This window comes from Phocoena phocoena, chromosome 3 (genome assembly GCF_963924675.1).
Source record: "Phocoena phocoena chromosome 3, mPhoPho1.1, whole genome shotgun sequence".
Lineage (NCBI taxonomy): Eukaryota > Metazoa > Chordata > Mammalia > Artiodactyla > Phocoenidae > Phocoena > Phocoena phocoena.
This window is the reverse complement of record NC_089221.1, coordinates 107,607,847-107,631,061: the sequence shown is the minus strand read 5'-3', so window position 1 is coordinate 107,631,061 and position 23,215 is coordinate 107,607,847. Positions and strand designations below refer to the sequence as shown.

Genomic DNA, 23,215 nt, shown 5'->3' with positions numbered 1-23,215 from the left:
CAATACCCCATTCTTCTCTTTCCTGCCAATTCCCTCCACCAACAACTCCAACCATTTTTTTTTAATACGAAAAGAAAGGTATGTAATAGATAAACACACACAATGTTAACATCTACACCATGCTGTCTACCTGCAGGAATGAATTGCTGAAATCCAATATGGACATCATAGGACCCAGTATTTAAGTTTTGCCAAATTCTCCAAAAGAAAAAAGCACTTATTGGCATACAAACAATACAACCAAAAAGATGTTAACATTTGGGTAACAGCTAACAATGTACACCTGCCTTCTTTGTATGTTTCATGTATTATTTCTAGGTCTTAATTTCTTGGAAAAATCCCCACATTTCTGACATTTACAAAGCATTCCACATTTTTAGTTGGGGCTGCCAAACAGGCTATTTTGTGAAAGCACAATATGTATCTTCCAGAAGTCCAATTAAAAGCTGCATGTATTCAAAATACGTTAACAGTGAGCATTTGTGTATTAACCATAGGTTCTGAGACACGTCACCTTTCATTTCTTGCATTTACTGTCTCAAGTGGGAGGAACAATTCAGCAAGGAAACAGCTGTGAGAACAATGAACAAATCTGAAGCCAAGGGACTTCTACAGTTTAGTGAAATATACCGTGCAACTAACAATTATATCAAGAAACAAAGCCTCATCTATGACAGGTATGCTCTAAGTTGACTATTTTCTGCAATAAGAATGACAAAAAGCTAACCTTACAATGAAAAATGCTACATAATTAATACAACAGACATACACTTTCCCTCCCATCCCACTTTTCTGGAAATAAATGAATAGAAGCTAGATTTACTGTCTTGATGGCATCCCACTTATTTTCTTCCTCTTTTTCTTCATATAAACATGATTGCAAATCAAAAAAAACCACAACAAACAAAAAAAGCAAGTACATTAATTTTCTATTGCTGTGTAATGAATTATCACTAATTTAGCAGCTTAAGAGACGTTTACTACCTCATAGTTCTGGAGATCAGAAGTCCTGGCACAGCATGGGGGCCATCTCGGCTCAGGGTCTCACAAGGCAGAAATCAAGGCATTGGGGGTCCCGGCCGCATTCTTACCTGGGGGCTCTGGGGGAAAACTTGCTTCCAGACTCACTGAGGTTCTTTGCTAAATTGAGTTCCTTGTGCTTGTACAACTTAGGAGCCTGTTTCCTTGCTGGCCTCCCAAATCCTCAGCCTTGTAGTAAGCAACAGAGAATCTTCTAAGTCAGCAACAGGGAATCTCCCTCCCACGGAATCCCTCCCACAGACTGAATCTCTTTTGCCAGGAACAGCCCAGTCCCTTTTAAGAGCTCACCTGATTCAATCAAGAACACAAAGGCAGTCTCCCTATCTTAAGGTGAACTGATTTGAAGCCTTAATTACTTGAGCAAACCCTTTACAGCTGAACAGAGATTAGTATTTGCCTGTCGGGGCAAAGTGTGTGTACACCAGAGTGGGAAACTTGGGGCCCAGTCCAAAATTCTGTTTCCTACAACAGGGAAATCAAGATTACAGTCTCTTTAACCGGAATTAATAGGTTATTTTACTTGACCACCACTTTGGACTTTAATCTCTTCTAAAAATAAATTTTCAATAAGATGTCTGCTATTCAGGCTTAAAAGATAAAGAAAAGCAACATGGTAATAAGAATTCTAAAAGCCAACTGCAATTATTTCATAACCATATCAAAGTAATCGATGTATCTCATTATGGTAGCCTAGTGATTTTTAAATTTTTTAATCATGGGTTAAACAGTGACAATAATGCTCCATGGAGGATCAAGGAAGCATTAGTGATGTAAGAATATTGATTTGTAGTTATCTGAGGATGAAAATAATGGTAATTTTCATATGATCAGCCATTCTCCCAAATTAGTTCAAAACCATCTGGAAAGAAGTAAGGCTAGACTGAAGATGGGGCACAGGGAAAGTTCTCGGCGCTGGAAGCAGCCCTTTAGCTTTGCGAATGTAAACAGTGTACTGTTTTATAGATTCTAAAATGGATCCTTTTTACTGTTCTCCCCCCTTTCCTCCTGAAAATCTCTAGCGTTATCAACTAATGTAAGGAAGCCCAGGGCAACGTGTTAAGTAATGTAGTTGTCATCTTGCTGAGCCTTTCCTCACCTCTGCAACTAGAAACATCTATCTCTGGGTCTCACTAGCCACACTTGTGAAAGAAAACCGTTCTAGAATTTTACAGCTGAAATGGACCTGAGATCATGATCTTTAAAGTTCCACCCAGATCTAAAGTCATATTTACCCAAATATCAACTTTCAAAAAGAGAAAATATTCTTCCTAATTAGAGAAATGTGGTAATTAAATGGATGTTATAGGGTATTTGGTTTCCTGGTTAGAATAACTTTTATTACTTTTAATTTGTTTAACTTAATTTGAAACGCATATGTTTTAGCATTTCAATAAACGATGTGTCTTGATCTTATTTCTAACCCCCTTGCAATTCAAGACACTGGACTATTCTTTTGCTTATGTTCTCAAGGTCTTTATTTACATCAGTTAAAAGAATTTTGTTACCTTACAAAATTGGAGACACTTCCAATTCAAAGACTAATGTATTAAAATCAATTCAGGTTTCCTATAATTAGGCCTCATCACCTTGCTTGCATGATCTGCAAAAAAGAAGGGAGAACGCAGAATTCACAAGTATATTACTCTAAACTTTGTTGTACTGACATTCCTGAACCTTTGACATAATTCAATTCACTTTTACTGAAAGGTTATGATACATCTGATTTTGTACCAGACCCTAAGCTTCCTTGGGGCATCTTTCTATCCTCAGCACATGTTTAGAACTTAGTAGGTTCTCAAAATGAGTTTCCAGAATGAGTATAGAATGCACAGGTCCTGTTTTCAAGAAGCTTAGAATCTAGTGGGAAAGACAGATTTTAGCCCCGTGAAACCCATTTCAGATTTCTAACCTACTGAACTGGAAGATAATAAATTTGCATTGTTTTAAACCTCAAAGTTTGTGGTAATTTAATATGGTAGCCATAGGAAACTGACTCAAGTTCACAGAATTGTTTCAGCTGTGAAAAGGCTTCATTGGGGTAGTGTTTCATGAGAGGAAGGGCCAGGACTCAGTGGAGGAAAACAGGTGATGTTATATAAATCTTTGCTACTCATAAAGTATGGTTGGTCTCTTCTGAGCAGGGCTGGTAGAAACTGGCTTTTTTTTTTTTTTGGAAATGCAAAATGTCAGGCACAGAAGCCAGACCTATTGAACCAGAGTCAGCATTTTAACAAGATCCCCCAGGTGATGTGTATTCATATTAGAGTTTGAGAAGCACTAGGTTAAATTTATTAAAAACTATTTTAAAATGTGTAGAAATCTTTGATTCTTCTTTTTTGACACACAAGTTTGCTGGGAAAAAAATTTAAACATAACCCTAAGAAGAATGCTAGATTACTGTTTGTTATACTGACCAGAAAAAAAAAACAACAAAAAAATTCTACTGCTCTTAAATAAGAAGGCCCTTCAATAAAATCCATTTACCCCCATGGACAAAACATTTTCATTCTTCGAAAATTTCCATGAGTTGAAAGATTACAAATGTCAAAATTTTTACACCTTTAAATAAATATTAGAATCCCTGGAAGAGTACTCAAAGAGCCATGCTGTGGCAGACAAAAGAACTTCATTCACATAATACGTTTTCTTTAATTACTTTAATATAAAAGACACCAATGTTTCATATTTCACATAATATTTTTTAAAAAGTTTTAAAACCCTATAATAAGTATTTAATGAAAATAAATTTATTGAATGGTAGTAATGACTGCAAAAGCAATACTACCAAATGATTACTGAGGCCTTTTGCATTAACAGTAATTGGAAGGTAGGTGGAAAAAATTTCAAACAAGAATATGGATGTTTTAAAACTACATTTTATCCAGCCTTTCCCTTTTTGCTAAATCTTGTGCATATTAGATGTATTCAAGATGGTTATAAAGCTATTCAGCTAAAGTAATACTTCAAAGATGTTAAAACAGCCCTCCATTAATGATATGGTGTTGCAAATCCTCCCATCTGTTTACAAAATTAAAACAAGCAATGAGCGAATGAGTCTTTCTGGGTAAAAGATTCAGTTAAAAAAGAGAACATTAACAGAGAATTAGTGATGGTGAGCAGAATAAGAAAACTAGCATAATTAAGAAAGATATGTAATTATTCAACATAAGTTTGTCTGGTTAAACCAGTGCAACGTAATAAATAACTTGACTGCATCGTGAGCGAAAGGGGTAACACGATCCAGAGTCCTGTTTTTAAATTCTCGTTTAATAATCCTATTTCAATCAACCTGTAAAGTAAAAGCACTGAATCCACATTAACATTATAACATACATCTTACAATAAGACAAAAGTCAAACTATTACTGGTAGATCTTTGTCTTTAACTGTGCACAATTTAAGAAAATTTCACAAGAGTGTGCACTTTGGAAAGTATGATCAGTGTATACGGTATAGAGAAAACAGGCACCTCCATTATAATTTTTTTAATAAATAAAAGCACATTAACATAAGAAGAAGGTAAGCAGCACCTAAAACCTTTGACATCTGTAACCCAAATGGTCTAATTGGTTAAGTTTTACTAAGAGGCGCAAAAAAGAGCCAATTTTTGACTTAACGTTTTAATTCTACTAGAGACATGAGCTTGTCCAGGCTTGCAGTCCTGTCACCTGATGGTGAGTAGCACACCCGTTCTTCACATGTCTTATACTTTGGAAAGCAGACCCGACTCTGGAGCACTCGCCTTAATTAGATTCTGAATTTCCTTGAATTTTGGATGATCTTTATCAGCCACCAGCTGTAGCAGAACAGCTTCACTTGTAGTCACTATGATCCCAGTTCGAGCAAGACGCTTTAAAAAAAAAAAAAGACAAATCAAGAAATTAAGCATGAGAATGAACACTGTATTAAAACAGCAAAAAGCATGCCAGGACACAATGATTAGTGTCCTCTATCAAAACCAGGGCCCTTAGCCATACCATCAAATTCAGAGATGAGGAGAGATTTCAAACTAGCCACACCACAAACCCTTTATGATGGTTCTCAATATTAGTAATAAGGACTAGAAACAAGTAAAAGAGAATAGGCAGCCAATATTCTCACTTGCCAATATTCTCACTTACATGCACCAGGGACAGAGGGAAATCAAGGCTAAGGACTGTAAAACAATGATTCTTAAGTTCTTTTTTTCCTCTCTGCAAATATCTGACATTAAACTGCATGCCCTTCCCGTAAGTAAGAAATGCTGGTGGTAGAGGAGCCTCATGTGAGGTTTAAGAACGTGCCCCTGGACGACAACAGAACCACTACCATTGCCACCATTGTAAGCTTTTTAGAATCATAAACAGGAGTATAAAATGTAAGGTTGTATAGAGTTTCACTGACAGGTGAAAGAACATCCTTGCCAAATTGTTCCAGTGGAATCATAATAAAGAGCTAAGGACAGAAATCTCAAGGAAGGGGAGGAGGGAAAGGGAAGGAGGAGGGCAAAGAAGAGAAAGTGGAGAAAAGGGTGGGAGAGGGGAATGGGAGGAGAATTCTAGAGCAGAGATCCATTTTCTGGATGTATTTATCAGAAACCTCAGGGAAAAAAACAGACCAACTGTTTGTTACCCCAAGCAACATTCACTGTAAGAGCCTTAGAAGATGAGGTGGTTAGACACGATTCCTATGCAAGTTAGAGGAAAAGACGTGGATCAGTGTCTCGTCATAACGGGAGTCACCTGAATAAACAGGACATCCCAATGGAGCCAAAGTAAACCCTTCAAATGGCTGCAGATCCAGAGACCCAACCTTCCCACTGGCAGACTCTTCCTTTTTATCCCCAAGGATGCAGAAGGGAGCGTAAGCCATAGCCTACTTATCAGATAGCAAGCTTGGACCTCAAACACCAGCACAGGAGTGTGCAGAGCAGGCTGACCACAGCTCTGGAGAAATGAAAAAACAGCAGAGGGTTACATAGGAAAGAGGAAGAAATAAGTGAGGCTGCTAGTGTCCTTTATGTTGGGACAAATCCCAGAGGATGAGTCATCACTGAGCTCTTTAAAGACGTCTGGAGACTAATTTCCTCCTCCTCGCTTTTCAGTCAACTCCTGACTATCGTATCAAACCCTCAGAAATCTCAAAGGACTGTGTGCTTGCTTCAGACAGCAGGGTGGGGAATAAGACTAGCTGCAGCTCGATGTCGTGAATGTCCAGCCATCCAAATGCAGCTCTCTCCCTGGCTGCCTGCCTTCCTTACTGCTCCCTGTTGAATCAACGGACTTTCAATCAGTCAGTCTGAATCTGAATCATACTTTCAATGTCTGTGAAAGTGCCTTCTATATTCCAAAGTGCAAACAAAGGTCAGTTCTCAGTAATCTTTCTAGTTCCTTCATGAGGCAGGAAGGACAGAAAACTTTTTCCAGGTCTGAGGAAGAAATGTGATGACCCAGGAAGAAGGCAGCTTTTGTCCATAGTGCTCTCCTGACCAGACTAGAGCAGCACCGGATCCACCCTAAGCCAGCAACCCTCAGGGATGCTGTGAGTCCGTACACTGTGGCAGGGGCAAGCTGGGACACTAGAGGCACACAGAAAAACTTCAGTAAACAGAAACATAAAATTACTTAACTTCAAGACGGAGATATGCCCAATACTGATTGCATTCGAAAGTAATCAAGCCAAGAACCTGTGTTAGGGGAAGGCGTGGCTCACGCCTTTGCTAAGATTGCAAAGTCTTTAGATCAGGCTAACAGATCTTCCCACGGTGCCTTCCCAGCCCCAACCCAGAAGGGTACCTGAGCAGAAAGAGAACAGCAGCACTTTTTCCAGACACCGGCAGCTTCCTGCCCACCACCTTGAACTATGAGGACACCTACAATACTGGTCCCACACTCACTTTATCTCCTGGCTTTAGAAGGGGCAATTAAAACTCCAGCTGTTTAATGCAAATGGGTACACGGCTTAATAGGCTTCCTGAGTTCTTCCCTTACACTTGCAAAACCAGTCCAACTAGGCCAAAGGAAAGGTTACTCTGACCCACAAACCTAAAAATGCAAGAACACAAAGCCAAGATGGCCTCAGAGAGGGTGGGGAAAAAAAAGACTAAACCCATTAAATTCCCAAGTAACACTAACAACTCCCCAGAAGTACAAGGACATCAAGCTCATGAGACGGTTTTAGTCTATTTTATCTCACATTTACTCTACAATTGTAAGTTGAAAGAAAAATGCCTGACAGATGGTAGGTGCTCAAAAAATTTTGTGGAATAAAGCACACACCACAGATCCCGGCAGAGAAGTTTTAATAACGGTAACTATAAATCTTATTAGTACAATGGTCTTAACAGGTAATATGGGGAGTCTCAGGAATGACCTTAAGTAGTTGCGTTCTCAAGGAAAAAAAGAAGGGGAGCAGACCAGATCTCTATTTCACTTTCATAGTCACAGAAGAAAAAAGGAGACTTAACATTTCTCCCAAGGACTGAGGGACTAAAGCACCTCCATAGCAAATTAAGACTAAGAGGGAAAATCTGAAATGTGGCACACATCTTCCCCCATCACCACCTGACCTGCTTCTTCTCTCCCTTTCAACCTCAGCACTTTAAGCCAAGGCAATGCTGGCTGCTCCAGGCTCTTCCAAATCCACCCCAGACCATATTCCTTCCTTCCCTCCTCAGAACTTCTCAGGACTAGTCCATTCTGGGTCTTGGGAGCTGATAAATGCTTATACTTTTCTGATCAGATGAACCTCATGAAGACAACAAAAACAAATAATAGCTACAGTAAAAATAAAAGCAACAGCTAACATTTGAGTGTTTACCATATCAGACACTGTACTAAGTGCTATTGATACATTATTTCATTGATTCTTCACAAAAATCCTCCCACATAATGACTATTATTTCTATTTCACAGTCGACAAAAAATTAATCCATCAATCTAAGAAAGAAACAGATGAACCTATTTGCAAGGCAGGAATAGAGACACAGACTTAGAGAACGGACATGTGGACACAGGGGTGGAAGGTGAGAGTGGGATGAATTGGGAGATTAGGATCGATATATATACACTACCATGCATAAAATAGATAGCTAGCGGGAACATGCTATAAAGCACAGGAAGCTCAGCTCGGTGCTTTGTGACGACCTAGGTGGGTGGGAGGGAGGTCCAAGGGGGAGGGGACATAGGTATACATATAGCTGACTCACTTCATTGTACAGCAGAAACTAACACAACATGGTAAAGCAATTATATTCCAATAAAAAAAAAGGAAGAAATGGAAAATTTTATTCAAGCCTAAGTGAGGATTATAACCTGGGAACAGCCCCTCAGAAAGCTCTGAGAACTGGTCCACCCGTTAGAAGTCAAAGCACAGTTACATAAATTGAGACAGAGGGCTGTACATTAAATAACCTATTATTGACAGTTTACATAATCCAGATCTAAGTGCCATTGTCGTGGGTCATGTGACCCTTTAGAAGATCAAGAAGGAACGTTATCTTTTAAGGGGTTGTCTGCTCTTTATGGTTGAGCAGGTATTTCTGCTGATGGGAGGTTTGGTCGATGCATACTTTAGATACACAATGCACAGTAGGGAGGAGAGAGGAGGCCAAAGGGCAAAGAAAATTTTTTCATGTTTAAATTTTTCTTGTCTTGCCATAAAAATATGAATTTTATTTCACATCACCAATGAGAAATCTGAGGCAAAGATATTGGGTAATTTGTCCAAGGACACTAATTTACAAAATGCCGGAACCTGAATTCAAACCCATATTACCGCTCCACTGTTTAGACTCCTCCTAATCAGTAAGATTACAGACTACCTCCAAAAGAATGAGGCTCAGATGGTAAATGGCTGTTTTTATTCTGAGTCTTGGTAGAACATAGAACTGCCAACAATCAAGATTTTCTGTAATAAATGGCATAATAAAGACATCTAAAAAACGAATGTAGGACGAAAGTTCTTGAAATCGCTTTACAAGCAAGGAAAATTTTTGGTTTTGTATGTTCTTAGTTTTTCGCTTCCTTGGAAACACTTCAAGTTCTGGACCTCAGCATTACCATAAAGGTATTCAAAGAAGAAAAGAGCTGCCTGCCGAGGTAGTACAGATCTGACAGTGGAAGTGTTTAAACTCAGATTACTAAGGAAATTTGAAAACTGGAAGCTAACTATGACTGTAAGAACAGCTTAAAGATCTCTGCTGAGAGGGGAAGAAGCAACACTTAGTATCTAACCAACCAGAGAACCCAGTAGTCCAAGTGGATTTCAAAATAGTTGAATAAAATAAATAAAACCATTTCCACCTATAATCGCAAAATAGGACTCACTGTTCAGGAATAAGAGAAGGGATGGCCAACCAGGGCCTTAAAACCACTGCTGCTGACAGCTACCCGCCTGCTTCTATATCAGCCCTCCCCACTGACGTGAGTCTCCTTTCTTTCCTCTCTTTCTTATTTGCCCAACTCACCACCCTAGGGAACATTTTAGGCTAGAGAGGTGATTGCGCAATCCTACAGAGAAAGTGGTTCACAGGTCAGCTTATGCATGGAACACTGGAGGGTCTCAAAAAAATATCTACATTTCCCATTCTCAATAAAAATAATCAGTTAAAAATTCAGCAATTCAATCCAGATTGACATCACTTTAAAGCTATTATAGAATTAGAATTAAACATGAAAGAGAGAGATGCACAACGCGGAGTGAAGGTTCAAAGGATTAATTGTGGGAGTTTGTTTTTCAACAGTCTCGGAATAGGCAATGCTTACGTAAGGCTACTGTTATGCAACACTGATGAAAGTCATCAACTCCCTGACTCTGAAGTATATCTTGACACTCCACGCAGAGAGCCATTAAACACTGTGTGTGAGTGGTGTCCACAGTCAGAGACACACCTCCTATCCCCAGAAATTCAAGTCTGAGGAAATCTAACAAGTGGCTGAACCAGGCTTCGGCCCACCATACCCTAGGTGTTGGCTAGACCCTGGACGAGTTAAGCCTAGGTGAACTGTTGTTAATTTGCAAATCTTTCAGCAGTTCAGAGTAAGCTGACTGGAATACCTCTTAGTTGATGTGCAAAACTAGCAAAGTTACGAAAGAAGATGTAAAGGAGCATTTGGCTTTACTAGACATCTAGAAATAAAGACAGAAGATGTAAAACAGGATATGATGGTGAGACCTCAGAGGTTTCTCGTGCGTAGTAGAGACCCCAGAAATCAGCCTGATTGTTGTCAGACCAAGCTCAAATTTAAGAGGTAAATCTTTCACTGCTGTTACATATTTGATACTCTCCAAAGTTACTTGGAAGCCTTGGCTAATGATTTATTTTAAAGCAGGACAATTACCTCAAGAGCAAACATCCTGTCCATCATGCTTCTTGACGACGTGGCATCAGCAACAATATGAACCTCAATACCTCTGCCAACGAGCTCCAGAGCTGTCTGTTGGATACACACATGGGTCTAGTAGGAAAGTAAAAACCATATGTAATAACGTGGTGAACTACAAGTATTTTACAAATGTGCAGCAACACGGTAGAGCAGAAAGAGCACTACAGGTCTAATGGCCTTGTCCACATCTAGTTTTGCCTCCAACTCACTAGTGATCTTGAGCATAAACAGCATTTCTGGCTTTGGCTGCCTCTTTGTTAAGTCAGGGACTGCATTACATCAATGTTCTTTGTACTGGGAACCTTGAACATATTCTTAGAGCTCTGTGAGCGCTTTTTTTAAAGATTTTCATCTATGTCATCTGGACGACCTTCATATGGCTGACTACTACTACTCAGTTTTGATGCCACTCGCAGTTGGGTTTATTTCTGTATTCACACCAAGTGCCTAACACAAAGAACGCGTTTGCAGTACTGCCAATTGAGATAATGGTGGGAAAACTGAGTTGTTGTAAGGCACCCAGTAGTATAAAGGTAAGCCAAGTTAAAAATAACTTGCAGCACAGGCAAAAAATACCCAGTATACATCACCAGAAAATGAATTATACAGATTCCATCTTTGTAAGTATGAACTTGTAACAATTCATCAGCAGAGAATAAAGAGTAAAAACAGGCTCCAACAATAAGTGGATTATATAACCAATGAAAGCAGATTTTAATAATGCCAACCAACCTTATTTTCATATGACAAGAGGGCTGTGGAGAATTATCAACTGACAACTCATTAAAATTAGCACTGGAGGACTGCCCAAAGATGATTTTGATTAGACATGAGCTCTAATGATGAACAAGCAAGAAAAGTGCAAAAGTCAGCATTTGGTGTGACATATTTATACAAATAGGCTTCCTTTATTTTATCATTATTTAAGTCAAAATACAGAAATATTTTATATCTAAACCTGAGGCTATTAAAACCTACTACTCTGAAACCTACTATCAAAACATCATGGATGTCTTTAATATTATTTGGATTTCACTGTTTTCATGGTTTTCATAATTTTAAAATTTTAGTTCAAGAGGTGTTTAAAAGCTATGAATAAATACTTATATTCTGTTTCTACATGTCAAAAAAACAAACCAAACAAAAAATCATTTTAATCAGCATTAGGAATCCATGAGTATTTTTTTTCCTTTAAAAAAATAGGTACACATGATTCAAATGTGAAGGACAATGAACTACATGACTTCTAAGGTTTTTCTAAAACAAAAGCATGACCAAGGTGAGCTCCTATAACACATAAATAAACATACTGTCTTTGGTGAAAATGTGTTCCAAAAGTTGAGGTTCAAAGTAAAGGCCCAAGAATCTATCAACCTACATTCAAATGCAGCTTCATCGAACTTTAACTAACTCTATGACCTTGGGCAAGACACACAGCACCTGTGTTTGAGTTTTCTCACCTACAATATGAGACCAAAAGTACTTAGCTCAGAGGATTGCTGTGAGAGTTCAACAAATTAATATAGATCAGTGCCATGCAAGTACTCAACACTTAAAAAATGGTAGCTATTTTCTATCAGATACCTACATGGTATTCTATATACAAAATTACATTCTGGAAATAACAAGTTTTCTACAAATGATATTGTGTCCAAAACAGAACAAGAGGTACTCACTTCTACTCCAAATAACACAACACTCCTGACTCCAGGAATCTCTGCTAATGCTGCTTCTACTTCTGGTAATACCATTGAAAACTTGGTCTTTGGAAGTACCAGTTTTACACCCGCTAAATCAATTTCTTGAACAGTGCTTCCAAGACCTTTAGGGTACTGTTCTGTTACAATAACTGGAATTCCTAAAATCCGGGCCCCTTGTAACTGGAGGAAAAAAAACACACAAAGATAAGTAGCAATATACATATGTTTGTGTATGAATCATGCTTTAGCAAATTGGAAAAAATGAACAAGCAAGCATACCAATCTCTGTCCCACACTAATAATATCTCCAAAATACTTGATGGCTGGTCTGAACCTTTCCTGCATATCACAGCAGAAAAACACAGTGCTTGAAGGTGTAAGATTTCCCAGGGTAGTAAGCTGAAGAAAAAAGAAAAAAAGAATGATTTAGCATTTGTTATACAATGACATTTATTTTCAGCTGGAGGTCAGTAAAGAGAAAAACATTCCTACTGTTTGACCCATTAAATCCATTTCTACAACTATTGTCTAAGAGAAATGATATGAATAACAGGAAAAAAAATTATGCGCAAAGATGTCCACTGAATTGCTTTTAATAGTGAAAATTAGAAATAAACCAAGAACAATACAAAAATGATTTCACAAATTTTAACACATTCACATAACATTTTTTAGCCTATTAAAATAACGTATGTATATGTTTTCAAAAAATGTGCACCATCTAAGAAGAAATGCCATAATCTAATGTTAATTTTAAAAACAGAGCACAGTTCAATAGTATTTCAATAATGTAAAAATATGCATAAAAAGTAGAAGCAGGGCTTCCCTGGTGGCGCAGTGGTTGAGAGTCCGCCTGCTGATGCAGGGGACACGGGTTCGTGCCCCGGTCTGGGAAGATCCCACATGCCGGGGAGCCGCTGGGCCCGTGAGCCATGGCCGCTGAGCCTGTGCGTCCGGAGCCTGTGCTCCGCAACGGGAGAGGCCACAACAGTGAGGCCCGCGTACAAAAAAAAAAAAAAAAAAAAAAGTAGAAGCAAATATATGAAAATATGAACACATGGTTATATAGTTAGGGATGCTGATAACATTTTTCTTAATACCTTTCTTTTATTTTTCAAATGCTATTTTAAAACATTTGCTAAATGTTATTTAAAAAGATGTATTACTTTTATAATAAAAAAACAGTAAAAAACTTAAATCTGTTGATGGCATTGCTTACAAGAACAAAGAATAAAATTTAAGTAATCTGTAGCAAAGATTATGGAACAAAAAACTAAAAAAACAGAAACAAATCTAGATATACTGCTATCATCAACACAGAAATATTAAGTTGGTATTCTCAAGAATAACTTCTTAGACTTCAAATAAAATGCAATGAAATGATGCCAAGCACATCACCACTGTCAAATGGAAAGACGTAAATTTGACATCTGAATTCTTACACATATTTATCACAATCAGGAAAGTCAATGAATTAAGATGAAAACTGGGTATTAGATTACCATGCTTTACATTAATTGCTGCAGTTGGTCTATTATAACAACTTGGGCCCAATATGGATCTACCAAAAAGGGGAAAATCACTGTTGAATACAAGAATTTAATTCTTAAAAGTCCATGGTACTTTTCTTTCTACCTTCTCAAATGAGAGAAAGCTCTGGAAAGGATGCAGTCTGACCATGAATGAACCCATGCCACTACTCTTACTAGGCACCCCGTTAAGTCTCCCCTCTAATTAACCTAAACCACCCACAGACAATAATTACTCATAATTTTATAGAGGAACCTGAGTCCTGATTACATGGTGGTGGCTTCACCACCAGCCTGGCCCTAGACTCTGCCTTAGTATCTGTGCACATGGCATACTCCCAAGAAACAATTACTACAAGAATTAAATGAATCATCAAAAGGAATCTTTTATCCTTAACAGTATGACTGTTCTAGTCAGTTTGCACTTTTATTTATCTGTGTCCTGGTCTGAAGGACTCCGACACCTTAATCTCCCTCTGGTATTAACTCTATAGGTGTGCACTGATTAACCGTGTGCAGTCCAACACCAAGTTCACGTCAGAATGCGCGTGCCATCTTTAATTCTAACACTATGTGGACGGTTTTCCTACTCCGCCAATAAAGTATGTTTAAAATAAATATTCAGGCTGCTTCCTTACTTAAATTTTTAATGCAAGTACCATGCTTCCATTCTGGTCATTATCAAAAGCAATGAGTCTGATGTATAGGTAAGTACTTAGGGTACTTGGTTGAAAACCAGTCACTATGACCATGTATCTTAAATTTCAGTAAACATTAAATCTTGGCTCAAAAGGCTTAAAATCCATATATATATATTCTTTTAGAAATTTGAACCAGGGGTCCCTAGTCATCCACAATGTGTTGAGGGGACACTATGAAAAGCAGTTTAGCTGTAACTGTCTTGTTTCAAGTAACTGTAACGCACCTTAGCCATCTTGCCATTCTACCACATGGGAATACCAGCAAGCAGGCGAAATAAAACTCCCAGGCAGCTGCCCAAGTATGCTGGATGGCCATGCACTAACACACAGCCGACACTTGCTTCGATCTCCAGCTTTCAGATCTTATCTCAGACGGTACTGACTAACTCTGTATACATTCCTAACAAGTTTGGTTGTCTGGATTATAAATTAACACAGGATTGGAAACAGCAAATCTGAAAGGGAACTGCTGAAGATAGGCAAACTGATAGCAGCAAGAAATGACAGCTGAGGAAGCAAAGATTAAAAATACAATAAAAGCAGATCAAAACTCAACTAGTTCTCAGTCTAGACTCCAATGAAGGAGTAACAAGCTGTATATAAGTTATAAATTGGGACAAAATCATTTTATCACACTCATTAAGAAAATAAGTTACATAATATTTTAGGACTACCATATAAAGTGGTCAAAATACAGAAAATTGGGATATTTAAAGTAATAAAACCTTACCTACTCAGAAATCCTAGAATATTCAGACTTGCGGTCTCCTGGGGTTCCTGTTACCTGGTGCTTCCCTATACCTCATTTCAGCTGTGAGGTATCTGTTCTAGGCAGGGGACCACATCAGACGTATGTCATATTAGACACAGATTGAGGAGGTCAGAAAATGCAGCCCTGAAATCCTTAGCACCCTGCAAATCCTTTCTAGCAGAGGAATTCATCACCTATAAACCTTCAGTTAAAGAAAGAAACCATAGAGATAAGCGGGAGAGGCATATTTTTATGCAGAAATGACTGGTTATAATTTCATGAAACAAAAATGCCTTAGATATTCTCCTCTCCAGGAGTTGACATCCCCTTGAATATGACCCGCACTTAGCAATTTGCTTCTTCAGAGTATAGAGGGAGGATAATGGTGAACACAGCCTCAGCCAGGTGATCAAGATTCAGGTAATCCATGGTGACAGTATTCAGCTTTGATATGTGATGAGAATGACCTTCATGATCTTCCTCTCAAAATCTCACAACCCTGGCTGAAGCCTGAGGAAGACATCAGATAAACCCAAAATGAGGTCATTCTACAAAAATATCTAATCAGGGCTTCCCTGGTGGCGCAGTGGTTGAGAGTCCGCCTGCCAATGCAGGGGACACGGGTTCGTGCCCTGGTCTGGGAAGATCCCACGTGCCGTGGAGCGGCTGGGCCCGTGAGCCATGGCCGCTGAGCCTGCGTGTCCGGAGCCTGTGCTCCGCAACGGGAGAGGCCACAACAGTGAGAGGCCCACATACAGCAAAAAAAAAAAAAAAAAAGGAATAAAAAATATCTAATCAGTACTCCTTAAAACTGTCAAGGTCATTAAAAACAATGAAACTCTGAGAAACTGCCATAACCCACAGGAGTCGAAGGAGACATGACAACTAAACGTAATCGGTATCCTGAATTGGATCCTGAGACAGAAAAAGGACATTAGGGAAAAGCTAGTGAAATCTGACTAAAGTGTGGTGCTCGGCTTATAGTAATGTACCAATGTTGGTTCCTTAGCTATGACAAATATGCCACAGTAATGTAAGATGTTAGCAAGAAGGGAAACTAGGTCAGGTATAAAGGAGCTAGCTCTCTGTACTATCCTTTGCAACTTTGTTGTAAATCAACACTATTCTAAAATTAAAAGTTTATGGAAAAAAAAAAAGGTCTCCCTATGCCATAGTAGTAGGGGGAAAAGATGCTACTTTATGAATAAACTCCATATCTTACAAGACAGAAAAAGGAGGATTTGAGGCTACCAAAACAAAAAACAAACAAATAAAAAACTACTGAAAAACTCTAACCAAACCCCCCATCCACCCCAAATCCACATGAATTTCAGTAATTGTTAAATTACACACTGACTCTATAATTCAGGGACTTTGTAACTTGACTCAGAAATTCCTCTTAAACCAAAACCTTGTACATAACTAAAGTGCTGCTCATTGTCAAACATGCTGCAACTGCAAGACAGCAAATTAAAAGTGACCTTGACCAAGTGCCATCATGAGTAAAAGCGAAGCAATTACAGATCAACACATATTCAAGAATATGAAGAAATCACATATAAAAGTAAATATGTGTATACACACACACCTTCATATATTTATACACATAAATCCCTACACATACACATATACATAAAAAATACGTATTTCAATATACATATTTCAACACAAAAAGTTGATCACAACCAATGGCTTCCTCAAGCAACAGTTTTAAGAGATAAATTTCAAGTATAAATTTTTTGTCCACTTTCTTAAGAACTGTCTTAGCTGGCATTCAACCTTAGATTTCATATTCAAAAGACTCTTCATCCCCAAGTCTCATTATTACCACGATCATAACAGTATTTACCCTCCTTCACTTCCACATGTGCTCTGACCATTTTCTAACAATGGCTGCTACATCTGCAAGGAATCTGCTCCTCCCTTGCTCGGTTACTCAGGACAGGCACATACACAGTGGCTGGCCTTGCTTAGTGATACATGGTGCCCCACTTCTGTTCTCTCCATAAACGTAATGCATGGTGAGTGTTGTATGTTGAATGGTGTGCTCTAAAATTCATATGTTGAATTCCTAACCACCAGTACTGTACCTCAGAAAGTGGCCTTATTTGGAAATAGTCACTGGAAACATAATTAGTTAAGATGAGGTCATACTGGAGTGGGGTGGGTGCCTAACCCAACATGAGTGGCATCCTTATTAAAAGGGGAAATCCAGGCACAGAGAAGGCCATGTGAACATGAAGGGAGAGATCAAGGTGACATGTCTACAAGCCACACAATGCCAAAGACTCCCAACAAACCACCAAAAGCCAGGAGGGAGGCATGGAACGGCTTCTTCTTCACAGCGCTCAGAAGGAACCAAACCTGATCTAAACCCTCCAGAATTATGAGAAAATAAATTTCTGTTGTATAAGCCACTCAGTCTGTAGTACTATACTTTGTTACAGCAGCAACCTAGCGAAGGACTACAGTGAGTAAATTGTATATCTTTAGGAATGATTAAAGTTTGGAATTGTAAATGTGATGTTTTCAAAATTTTAGTAGTCTATTATAGTCACAATATAGGCATGATGTGCTTGGGAGAGGGGTCTAGAAGGGGATATGAGGTATCATTATTTCACTGAGAAGTGTTTCCAAGGAAACCCGATTACCACAGGCATAGTAAGGCTTTGTTCCAATACTGACTCAAAACAGAGGTCTGTGACATGACTCTCCCAGGTTACAAGAGTGCCTACACAGGACAGCCCAGGCGCATTAGAATCTGAGTCCAAATGTCAATTTCACTAATTTCAATTACATGAAATGCAGCAAATCATTAACATCTCCAAACAGCTGCTTCTTAATCTGTAACAAAGTAATAAAAATAGTATCTACCTCACAGGGCTATTTCAAGGATTAAATCAGCTTCATGTAAATCAATCAATAAATGTATTAGGTTATTGTGTATCCCTCCTATAGGAAACATACGCTCTGAAGGTCAGCACATGTTAAAAACAGTTCTTCTGTAATGAGGTTAAAATACCACTTACTACTAAAATCCCTTATGAAAACAATAAATATATAGAAAGAAATACTGATATTGCCTAACTTATGTTAACATAGTCTACAGAATTAAGAAATGATTCATAAAGTGGATTTCTAAATGTCACCAAAAGACTGACAATTACATGATCTGCTCCTGGCAAAACGGTTTGGGGCTTTTTAATTTAGACTACAAAAGAATATTTATTTCACTCTTATTTTACAACCTACTCACCTGCTGTAAGCACTTGTGTCACTTGCACTGAGGTTACAACTCCAGCGAGCTTTCTAACTGCCTAAGGGAAGCCAGCCAACTCCATCAATTTCAGTGTTAAGGACGATGGATTTCTTTAGACTGTACCTGAGGTTGGAGTGAAGGTGAAGCTGGCCAGATCCCAGGAACACAGTGATATCTGAATCTACTTTGAATTCCCCTTGGCAAACTAAATGACAGAAAAAAATTTCCAAACACAGTTTGGAAATTGTGTTTAGCTCCCACTCAAACACAGTTTATTTATAGGTAGCCTCTAATGTATCCACAAGAGGCAAAATGTGTACAATGCTTTGGGCAGTAATCTGCAATGTTAAATTCTTAAAAAGTGGGCGGGCAGACAATATCATACCCTCAGGATCCAGCTGTTTTCTCCAGTGCCCCTGACACTGTGCGCCTCCCAAGATAGTTCCTGCCTGCTTCTCTAACTCAAGAGTTCTGAGCATTAGCTTATCTACCTGCTCCTCCTACACGCTCCACAGTAAAGGTTCTGAAATCAAAAATCACCACCTTCCAGGCTTCCCTGGTGGCGCAGTGGTTGGGAGTCCACCTGCTGATGCAGGGGACATGGGTTCGTGCCCCGGTCTGGGAGGATCCCACATGCCGCGGAGCGGCTGGGCCCGTGAGCCATGGCCGCTGAGCCTGCACGTCTGGAGCCTGTGCTCCGTAACGGGAGAGGCCGCAATGGTGAGAGGCCCGCATACTGCAAAAGAAAAAAAAAAAAAAATCACCACCTTCCAACTAGTAAGCCCAAGGGAGACCCAAGTCCTTTCCCCTTTCTTTCCAAACCCTGCCTTCTCTCCCTTCCCACCATGTACTCTGGGGTCTCTTCTAGCTATAAAACGTCTACACCGCTGTTTAAAATAATCATAGTACTAATAAACTTCCAAGAAGTAAAACCTGGAGCAGGATCCCTTCCAAATTAACTACCTCAGGAAAAAGTCGAAATAACCTTCCCAGGGAAGCCCTTATCTTCTGCCCAGACGAAGCTGCCAGAGCCTTCCCTCCTACATACCGAAGTAAAATCCTCTCGCTGGTGTCATTCTTACTATGTCCTTTTCTTCCTCTCTTCTACTTGGGCTCTGCCCAAGTGTCCAAGGTTGAATTCTCCGTTAGTTAAAACTTGGGAAATACCTTGTGAAAAATTAACACTTATAAGTCATGAAAATGACCTAAATTCCCACTGTATAATCCTCTCATTTACATTTCTTCCCCTGACTTCAAGCATTTTGACAAGGCTGAAGACTCATAAACCGTGCTTGAAACATGAGCTGTCTTCAGCTACCTGAGCTGTCAGCAGACACTCGGTCACTTGGACAGAATATTTCAGAAAAGAAGACACTAAAAAGTTACCAGAGCCTAATACTGGCAATGGGGGTCTTAAAGATCAATCCCCACAGAACCACTAACCAACCACCAGCGCAGACAGTGTGGCACAAGCAGCCACTGTGTTTTACAAGGTCACTAGCAACGTGAGTCAGAACAAGCGTGAAAGCAAACTCGGACCCCTGTGTAAATTAAGAATACATTCTAGAATATTTTGTATGTTAGCCAGGGCCACAGAGGCTATAAGGCCTATTCTTGGAGAAATAATAAATGGCATTATTTAAGCTGTGGATTACATGTAGCCAAACATGCTCTTCATCCCTGCCTCTGGGAGAAGGGGCCTATACCCAGAGCATGGCCTCACTGACAGGCCACCTTGAGTCTTGCTGAGTGACAGGCATCTGTTCCACAGAAACAACGAATAGCATCAAAACAAATGATGTTACAAGCTCAAGTGTGCGGCTTGTTTTCCATTCTGCTTGCTATTTTCATTAAGCGTGAAAAGAGAACATAAATGCTATGCCCAGCTGTAGGACCTTCACACGCTTTGCCATGGAACCTCAGGCAATTTCCTACATGTTCTGCTCTTTGGTAAAACGAAGGAGTTAGATTACTAGGTACGGAACAAGAATTGGGTCTTACCGATGTTTACATTCACTGGGCCAGGCACTTACAGCTGCCACTCAAATGGGGAGTGAACTCTATGTTCTCATCCAGCCATAAAATGTCCATGTCTCTAGGATTACACAGCCAGGTTCCAAAAAAATATAGTAAAACGGTCATGAAAAGAAGTATCTTCCCTTTTTCTTCTGAGAATATCCATACACATACACACACACACATATATATCTCTTTTCATATAAATAGGTATCAGAATAAGTATATGGATATATATGGTATGTGTGTATATTCCTCCACATTACCTATTTTTAAGCTGGGGGAGGCACCTGGCTGAAGAAGTCAAGCTATTGTGATTACTAAAATGAAAGAATATAAAAATATTTTTAAATACTTTAAAATATATAAAGTATCCTATAACAGATGCTTAAGAATTATTGGACTATTTAGTGGGGAAAAAAATAACATTTTTAAAAGAATGGGACAGAGTAGTGATATTATCATTATTATTTTAAACATCACCACAAAAAAATAACTATATTTTATCTCCAATACCAAGCAAAAGACTTCAAAAGCCACATGTGACCTGAATTATATAATGCCTTTTGAGAATGTACAAGACATTTCAGGTATATACAAATATTTCATTAACTTCTAAACTGATAAGTTAAAAAGAGTTCTCAGATCCAGGCTTTAAATTTTTCAAAATAAGAAATCCCATTGTTTGGGGAGGGGGAAGTCTTAAAGACTTGGGGAGGGTGCTAGTTTGGCATAACATCTTATTAGGTAACAGCCCACTCTCCCTCCCAACCACTACAGGAAATGCATCACAAAGAAGTCTGCATCCTCAGTAAAGCTCCAGATCTCTTCAGCTAGTATTTGGATTCTCCCCTTTATTAATGGATTTGTCAAAGGTGCATCCAGCTTCTTCCATATTTTGGCAGCAATAATCTAAACAGACTGACAAGGAAGGCTGCAGAGAGGTGTCAGTCATGAAAACTCTTGAAGGCATAAAAATGGGTGGTAGTAAACACCTACCAACCACAACTCTCCCAAGAACAGGGCAAATTCTAGGGTATCAGACACCAACTGCCTCCCTTTTGGCTCTCCAAAGGTTGACCACAGAATCTCACAGCCTTTGCCCTCTGGTTAAAGTATCTGCTTTGGAAGCTTCTGGCCTTCCTTTGCCATCACTTGCTGGAATAATAGCAAACAAGACCAATTCCACAGACAACTACAAATGAAAAACAAACAAACAAAAAAAAAACCCACCAAAAACTACATAATAGTCCTCAGAAAATGACACTTGAATATTAAAATGCCTTCTAATCCTGAATCCCACATTTCAGTTTGGTCTTCCAAAGAAATGGCTTACCGGTTTCTCAACCAAAAAAAATGGTGGTGGTGTAGTACCTAAAATACACCTTTTGTTCTTGCTTTTCAACAGGATAAATCTTCCGGTGAATCCTCTGAGCTGAGCATAAAAAGAACACAGGAGGCAGATCTGCGCAGTATTAGAGCACGGCTTTTTAAAAATATTAAAAAGGCATAAAATAATCCTCAAGTATGACAACTTTTTCTGCCAGCACGACCAGGAAAGAATGGTCTAGCTAAAGTTGGGTATTTAAGAAGGTGCTGCAGTGCTGAGTCAAACGACTTTTTCAAGGTAGGCAACGTATATATGTAATCAACAGATTCAGTTGACAGTTACTTGGAAGAGGCTAAACAAGGTTATTTCACTTAAGGTTAGGAAACACTTAAGATCAAAGGAGCAGAAAACTGGGGAAGAGGATGGGTGAAAGGATAGGACTCCTGAAGTTTCTGTTTCCGCAAGTGGTAAACACAACTCCGGGAACAAACCCTAAGGCCGATACTCCCCCACAATCTCTTTTCCCCGGTTCTGCATCAACCCAAATAAAAACACAGCTTACTCTGCACAGCCCTTCGGTTACGCAGGAGGCTAGGACTCGCTCCCAGCACACAAAGCGGATGCGGGCGGCTGAGGACCACACACGTGGGGGCGTTCGCGCGCGCCGCCAATAGCCGGGAGGCCCACGCCCCGTCCTCGGCCGAGGACAGCCGGTGACCGTCACCTTCGGACAGGCGCCTTCGCTGGGCCATCCCGGACGCTTGCGACAGCGGCACGACCCTTCCCAGCGGGCGCGGTGCGCAGGGCCCGCCGCCACGGGGCACCTGAGGAGCGCCGCGGGGACGGGGACGCGCGGGGACGGGGACGCACGGGGACCGGGAGCTGCGGCTCGGCGCGCGGCCCTCCCGCGGGACCCACCTGGATCTGCAGCGGCACGAGGCGCACCTTGCAGCGCTCGCTCACCGTGAAGCCCTTGGGCAGGTCCACGTACTGGCCCCACTCCTCCGCGAAGAGCTGCATCACGAATTTGCGGTGCATGTCGATCTGGTCGCCGTACAGACTGAGGAACTTCTGGATGAGCAGCTCGTAGCCCGCGCCGTGCGGCACGGCTGAGGGCCGCGCGAAGACCGAGAAGCAGAAAAGCACGGGGACCGTGCCCGACGGCGCCCCCAAGCCACCGCCGCTGGGGAGCGCCGGGACCGCGGGCTCCGCCGCCGCCATGTTCCCCGAGCGTCTGCTAGCTCCGAAACCGCGAGGCGCAGACACCGCCAGCAGCCGCGGCCCCGCCTCCTCGCGCCGCCTGTCGCCTGCTCTGGAAAGCGAGGGGGCGGGTCCTGGCGGCCGCGGCTGCCGCGCCCTCCTCCATGCCCGGCGGGGGGCGGACCCTGCGGAGGGCTTGGCTGTGGGGCCGGCGCTCGGACGAGCGCCCCCTCCAACTTCCGGCAGCACGCGGCCCCTCCGGCGGGCCGCGAGGGGCTCGGTCGCCTCGCAGACCCTCGACCTGCCTGGGCTGCCCGGTGCTCT

The 23,215-nt window shown here is 40.5% G+C and overlaps 1 protein-coding gene across 1 annotated transcript; it reads right to left on the bottom strand.

Moving 5' to 3' along the window:
• Positions 1-3,777: 3,777 nt before the first annotated feature.
• ISOC1 (isochorismatase domain containing 1) lies at positions 3,778-22,970 on the bottom strand. Its single transcript, XM_065874560.1, has 5 exons — positions 22,610-22,970; positions 12,385-12,504; positions 12,082-12,285; positions 10,361-10,477; positions 3,778-4,890 (listed from the first exon to the last, which is right to left on the bottom strand). Exons 1-5 carry the CDS (start codon positions 22,910-22,912, stop codon positions 4,744-4,746), a joined length of 891 nt encoding a protein of 296 aa, XP_065730632.1. The 5' UTR covers positions 22,913-22,970; the 3' UTR covers positions 3,778-4,743.
• Positions 22,971-23,215: the final 245 nt, after the last annotated feature.

What these genes read in the sequence shown, in the direction of transcription:
- ISOC1 (XM_065874560.1), bottom strand. Translation starts at nt 22,912, where the DNA reads ATGGCGGCGGCGGAGCCCGCGGTCCCGGCGCTCCCCAGCGGCGGTGGC. An exon ending in TCGTGCCGCTGCAGATCCAG is followed by an intron (nt 12,505 to 22,609) that starts GTGGGTCCCGCG and finishes TTTTTTCTTCAG; the next exon opens with CTTACTACCCTGGGAAATCT. An exon ending in ACAGGATGTTTGCTCTTGAG is followed by an intron (nt 4,891 to 10,360) that starts GTAATTGTCCTG and finishes TTTTTTTTAAAG; the next exon opens with CGTCTTGCTCGAACTGGGAT.